The sequence below is a fragment of the Phyllopteryx taeniolatus genome, chromosome 6 (assembly GCF_024500385.1).
Source record: "Phyllopteryx taeniolatus isolate TA_2022b chromosome 6, UOR_Ptae_1.2, whole genome shotgun sequence".
Lineage (NCBI taxonomy): Eukaryota > Metazoa > Chordata > Actinopteri > Syngnathiformes > Syngnathidae > Phyllopteryx > Phyllopteryx taeniolatus.
The window spans coordinates 14,332,799-14,339,838 of record NC_084507.1 but is presented as its reverse complement, the minus strand read 5'-3'; the positions used below and the strand labels follow the sequence as shown (position 1 = coordinate 14,339,838).

Below are 7,040 nucleotides of genomic sequence, written 5' to 3'. Positions count from 1 at the left end.
TTTTTTAATCCTGTACAGGACATCTGTTATGGACAGTTCAGTTGTATTTAACTTTTAAGTACAATATATTCCATTTAAGTTATTGTACTGTATTGTTACATTTCATCTTTTAGAACAGTTTACTTTCAAATATTTATACACTTTTTAAAGTAATCATTTAATTATGTTTTTTATAGTTTCTTCTATTTAAGTGCAGTGTTAATGTTCAAACTGCATAGTATTTACTACTGTATTTTTATGGTGGTACTTGGAGAGCTGATGTAGTTTGCAGTACATTGTAATGAGAGCCGTTTGTAATATTTTGACTCCTCAAAAAGGCAGACATTTTGGGTCGTAAAAGGGCTGTAAACTTTCTGGAAACATTTCATGGAACTTTATTAAATATTCAGTTGGACACTTTCATGGAGAAAGAAATGTGAATTTACAAGAAACTCGGGGTAAGAAAGCAGAGGCAGCTTTATTCGATGGCTTTGATAGCACCACTTATTCTTTTACTTTTACTCCCACGTCTAGATTAGGTAAGACATTTATTGACGGGAGGCCTGTAGTTGATATTTGAAAATCACTGCAAGATCCCATTAAATTAAATTTAAAAAAACAAAAGTTTAAGATTGCTTGTTTTCCCATCCATACACAGCTGCAGAATGTTACCAGATTTCCATGTACAGCACTCCTATAAATTATATATTCCCATGTAAAATTCCTTTAGATTCTGCCAGTCGAGAGATACTTTACTTACCTTTCAAAGAGTAATAAGTGTAGTCCAGTAAGGAATTATATGATCTCATCCAGTAAAAAGATTTCATACTTTTGATACAGTAGCCCATTATTTCCCAGATGAAATGGTCATTAATGGATTCACACATTCAAGTTTCTAGATATAATTGATTAAAACAAATAAACTACACACTGTTACTAAGACATACTATTCTGTCTGTGTGAATGTGAGTAACCGTTGATTACCTTATCTTGACAGACTTATCCGCTTGATGGAACAATGCAGCCCGAAAAGAGGAAGTTGGTAATTTAGAGAGCCTTCTGGGAAAGGTGGCACAAAAACACACAGTAGTCTACACAAGGTTTGCAGTACAGTATTTCAAAGTAAATGTACTTTTGTATATAAAATTGTCCTTATTTTTTGTTCTTGTTCTAAATGTTGGCACTATTGGAGGGAGGCCTTTTTGTTTGGTTTGGTACATACCATTTATGATTAGTATAAACAAGTATTAAGTGGGTATCAAAAACACTTAATACCCTTAGTGGAGAACATTTTAAAGGGAACCTCTGAAAAATTGACTTGGCTTGTATACAAATACAGTAGATATAAAAAGTCTACACATCCCTCTTCAAATGCCAAATTTTCGTGATGTAAATAAAATGACACCAAGATAATTTTAAAACTTTCCACCATAGATGAGACCTATAAGCTGGACAACTCAATTTAAAAAACTAGTTTACTCTTCTCTAAGAGGTGAAGTAAACATAAACAACTACAATAATGTGGTTGCACAAGTTAGCACATCCTCATATAAACTGCGATGCGGCTGTGTTGAAAATTTGCCAATCACATTTAAACTCATACATGGGAGTCATCACACACCTGCCACCATTTTACGTGCCTCTGATTAACCCGGAATACATTTAATCTGTTCTCGTAGGCTTTTCCTGACATTGTTTTGCTTTCTAGCAAATGCCTGCAGGTTTTGTGCTAATACTGACTCCTATTTGGAACTGTTCATAATTCCCTACACCTACATTAAGGCCCCAGGTCCAACTGAAGTTCCACCTGTTTTCACCAGACATACCTTTTAGAATTATGGCCAAAATGTTCAACCTTGGTTTTGATGGGAAAATGTGCTTTGGTGCGATTTATGCCAGGTAGTATCGCCCCCAGTTTTGTCAACTAGCACAATATCAAAGCCAAAAGGTAAGCGAAGCTGTATCGAGTATATGGCGTAGGGTTGCATGACACAGGTCCACCCTCTCAAAATGGGTTCTTTTCAGCAAGACAAGAAATGTGGTGGTGGGAAGGGAAAAAACTATTGGAAGCCACTGCAACCCACAACCACAATAATGCATTCATTTGTGTGTGGCTCAGGCTCTTGTATTGGTAATGGGGCAGAACGATGTGGAAATCCTCTGAGGACTTCCGTAGTAAGTGCTGAACATAAACAAACTGGAGTGCAAAGTTCACCAGTTTTGTTGCATCACTGAGGGGGAGGGGAAAAAAGCAGTTCATTTTACGAAGAGTAAGGTCATTACTTGTTATGAGGAATTTTAAGCAAATGCAAATATGACGGCAGCATCTAAGGGGGGCGGGGGTTGGGGATTCCAGTGAGATACTGCTGATTTGGATCAAGTTCCGCTGTCCAAAAATAAAAGCTGTTTTGGATTGTACGGTTGAAAGGCTGCTAGTGAGATTCATTCATTAAGTTTGGGCGGAGGGCCAGCTCTAGGAAGGGTTCTGGTCATCCCAAACATCTTCCATTTAAGGATTATGGAGGCCACTGTGCTCTTAGGAACCTTAAGTGCAGCAGAATTTTTTTGTAACCTTGGCCAGATCTGTGCCTTGCCACAATTCTGTTTCTGAGCTCTTCAGGCAGTTCCTTTGACCTCATGATTCTCATTTGCTCTGACATGCACTATGAGCTGTAAGGTCTTATAAAGACAGGTGTGTGGCTTTCCTAATCAAGTCTAGTCAGTATGATCAAACACAGCTGGACTCCAACGAAGGTGTAGAATCATCTCAATGATGATTAGAAGAAATGGACAGCACCCGAGTTAGTGTAAATATATGAGTGTCACAGCAAAGGGTCTGAATACTTATGGCTGTGTGATATCAGTTTTTCTTTAATAAATCTGCAAAAATTTCAACAATTCTGTTTTTTTCTGTCAATATGGGGTGCTGTGTGTACATTGAGGGGAAAAAAAAAACTTAAATTCTTTTAGCAAATGACTGCAATATAACAAAGAATGAAGCATTTAAGGGGGTCTGAATACTTTCCGTACCGACTGTACCTACACATCAAATATTAATCATATTTTGGTAATTTTAACCATTTACTTGAATTAATTCAAAACAGGCGGCCCAGTGATCCACTGGTTAGCACATCTACCTCGCAGTTCTGAGGACCCAGGTTCAAGTACGGCCTTGCCTGTGTGGAGTTAGCATGTTCTCCCCGTGCCTGCGTGGGTTTTCTCCGGGCACTGTGGTTTCCTCCCACATCCCCAAAACATGCATGGTAGGTTGATTGAAGACTCTAAATTGCCCGTAGGTGTGAATGTGTGCGCGAATGGTTGTTTGTTTATATGTGCCCTGCGATTGGCTGGCGACGAGTTCAGGGTGCACCCCGCCTCTCGCCCGAAGATAGCTGGGATAGGCTCCAGCACGCCCACGCCCCTTGTGAGGATAAAGCGGTACAGAAAATGCATGGATGGATGAATAAATTCCGTACCCACTGTATCTACACATCAAATATTAATCATATTTTGGTGATTTTAACCATTTACTTGTATTAATTCAAAACAGGCGGCACGGTGGTTGTTTATATGTGCCCTGGATTGACTGGCGACCAGTTCAGGGTGTACCCCGCCTCTTGCCCAGAGTCAGCTAGGATGGGCTCCAGCACGCCCGCGACCCTAATTAGGATAAGTGGTACGGGAACTGAATGAATGAATAATTCAAAACTGTATGCACTTCTAAGCGAGAAGACCTTTCCAACATCAATGATACTTCAGCAGCTAACACGAAGGTGTCAAAATTTACAGCATGCTTTGAATGGGGAAGAGTAGCACCATCTGATGGACACGTAAAAATCATCAGTAGTCAAAATCTAAATCTTTAGGATTACGTAAATTTATGCTAAGAAATGGGGGCTCAAAAATTGCATTTACAATGTGACAACTTTTTGTGTAATTTAGCAATATTAGGCTGAATTATGGAGGAGAGATGACAATTACATTCAGCATTGTGTTGACTGAAGATGGCACAAAATTGGGTGATTTACAGGTTAAGATAAAGTGAAAGGTTGGTGAAAGAGAAATGAACATTATGCTGAGGCCGTTTATTTTATCAAGGCAGAGGTGACAAAACGAAATCTGAAGTATTGTTTTTGCATTTATACACGTCTGGAATTTCATACAGGTTTGCAAAAGGCATGTCAGTGATAATAAAGGAGGATAACATTTGTATATACAGTACACTCAATCTCAATGTAAAAATCATTGATATGTACATAAAACTGAATGTCGGAGAAATACTGCAGTAGTTTGCAATAGACACACTCGTCTTTGACCTCAATTGTATTCAATGTAAAATAATTCATTTATGTAAAACTTTTAAAGCTAAATGCGTAATAAACTACGCTTTTGATCTATCCCAGAGATAAAACACTATGCTGCTTGTCATACACACCATACACAATAACCACAACTTTTCCAAAAAAAAAAAAAATTTTGCTTTAGACATCCCTCAAAGCTTTATCCATTCACCGAAAAGTATAAATAATCAACAGTATATTTTACCCATTAGGCTGAAAAAACGTTTTGAGTGGCACTTTGTCTAATAGTTGGCACAGGGGCGGCCCAAGTCTCACGACAACGACGGGAGTTTGAGCTCGGCGATGTCGACGTCGGGAGAGCTGCCTCCGCTGCGGTCGCTGTATGTGTCCCTGCAAAATGGGAGAAACGGCGTTACCGCCGCAAGACTAACGCACTCATGGAGATAAGTGGGTTTCTGTGCTGGTTACCGTGGAGACAGGCGGCAGCCCTTTGCCAGGTAGCTCTGGAGTTTGCCAGCAGAAGCCAACAGGAGGCCAAAGTAGGGCGGCGAAGGTTTGATAGGCCTGGAGGTGAACTCGGGATGATACTGAACTCCGATAAAATAGCAGTGCTCTGAAAAGAACACAGCGCAGCGTTATTTGATCTCAAACCTTCGTCACTACCACTTATTCGTTTACTCCATCGCAGATTCCTGTGTGTCTACTGGGGGAGCGGAAGGTTTTCGTTGAGAATTTAACAATACTACTATTAACGATAGTGTTTATCGATTCGGTACTTTAACAGTATTCTTATCTGTACTTTTTTGTAGGGGAGGGGGGGGGGGGCAAACAAATTCAGTGCTTTGTTGTTTTTTTAAATAAGTTGTCTTGCAACTGCAACAACATTAATGTAAATTAAAAACAATGATTTACATAATTTCTTTTAACAAATCACTATTATGTAGACCATTAGATAAACCAGGGGAAATCAACTAAAATGTAAAAAGATCCAGATCGAAAACATTTCGTGAAGCAAAAGTCCAGAAGATCATATCGTGTTTATAAATTGTGTAGCCTAGTCGTTGTATCTGCATCAGCTTGTAATCAATACCTGAGACAAATCGAATTAATTCAATACAATTTAAAAACCTTTTGGCATTTATGTTTGTCAAGTTACAGAAATAAACATATGTATGATTGCTGATATGTACCTGTAATTTGTGAGGTCCATCTCATTATGTTTTGTTTAATCGTATTTTTCTGAAATGCTTTAATTTGAATCCCATTAAAAATAAAATTAATTTAACAATTACCCGTAGGTGTGACTGTGAGTGCGTATGGTTGTTTGTTTGTATGTGCCCTGCGATTGGCTGGCAACCAGTTCAGGGTGTACCCCACCTCCTGCCCGATGATGGCTGGGATAGGCTCCAGCACGCCCGCGACCCGCGTGAGGAGAAGCGGCTCACAAAATGGATGGATGGAATTATTAAAAAATGAACAGTTTTAGAGGTTACGGTTGTCCAAAACCTTAGATTTTTCTCATAATGGGGTTTCATGTACAGTATGCACTTTTAATAAGTGCAATAGTACCTGTACAGAGGTGCAACAATCAATCGCTTTATCGACAACAAATCAAATACAAATTTAAATCAAATTAATCCAATAACGACTTGATAATCGATTAATCGTTCAGAGACCTTGTTGAACTTAAAATTGTCCAAATCCTCAAAATTTCTGCCTCTCAACAGTAAATAATTATTTGATTTATAATAATAATACAGGAGTAATATTTATAACAACAACAATAAAGCAGACTGATTATATTTGTGCAAATAGTGAACAATTCATCAAAAGAAGAGGCTTCAAGGTGTTTATTGCAACTCCCAGTTGAACTTTACTGTCTGACTAAACAAAATGAAACATGTATTTAAAACAACCACAAAAATGTGCTGTAAAGTCCGTTTATGCAACAACAACTAACCAATAGGACAAGATGAAAGAGGACAGAAAAAGACAGGATGTGGGAAATGAGCAAGCCAATGCAACTGATGAATGGTGCGGTGGGATGCTTTTATAGTGCCTAAACACTTGTGAGAACCTGTGAGTTGTTATCTCAATATAACCAATTCAAGCGGATAACATGTCTATGAAACTTATTCGTGAAGCTACACCATATCACATGCATGTTAGTCAACTGGTGTATGGAGTTGCTAACCGGCACATTGAGGAAGACTGCCCCTCCCCACAGAGTTGTGTAGGAGATTAAAATCAAGGGTAGAGTACCTAGAAATTGTCCAAAAAGCACTGAATTCCTTGCTTCCATTTCCAACACCCTAACTTTGCAAAGTGGCACTTTCAGCAATTACTGTGACCAAAACAAAATTCTGAATTTAAAACTCTTCTCTCAAAGCACCAAAAGTGAGGGAAGAAAATTCATTTTAGGCCATAGCCCTGTCTACCAGAAAAGTAGTGCTTTTCTGCTATCGTGTGGCATCTATGAGCAAGATGGGGATGGGACGTCAATTACTCGCAGTGTTTTGTAATTTGCGAAAGGGTTTACTTAGTCCCTAACTGTATTTGTTTCAATAGCCAAAGTAAAAGGACACACCTGAGCAAGCATGTGACAAGCTTTTTGCTCACCAAAAATGAGTAGGTTCAAACAAAAGGTGCTATGTTCCAAGTTCGTTATCTGATCCAGGTGTAAATACCTGGGAATAAAAGCTGAAATATTCATATTTGTACAAAAATATTTCATATCATATTGACTAAATAAAAAAATAC

General features: G+C 38.5%; 1 protein-coding gene across 5 annotated transcripts in view; it reads right to left on the bottom strand.

The window, feature by feature from the left end:
* Positions 1-4,049: 4,049 nt before the first annotated feature.
* Positions 4,050-7,040, bottom strand: part of ctps1b (CTP synthase 1b) — a 37,153-nt gene continuing 34,162 nt past the window's right edge. For all 5 annotated transcript variants that reach the window (XM_061777030.1, XM_061777029.1, XM_061777028.1 and 2 more), the window contains 2 exons: positions 4,749-4,893; positions 4,050-4,670 (listed from right to left, as the gene is read on the bottom strand). In XM_061777030.1, coding sequence (XP_061633014.1) covers positions 4,592-4,670; positions 4,749-4,893 — 224 coding nt within the window. In that variant the 3' untranslated portion in view covers positions 4,050-4,591. The remainder of the gene's footprint in view (positions 4,671-4,748; positions 4,894-7,040) is intronic.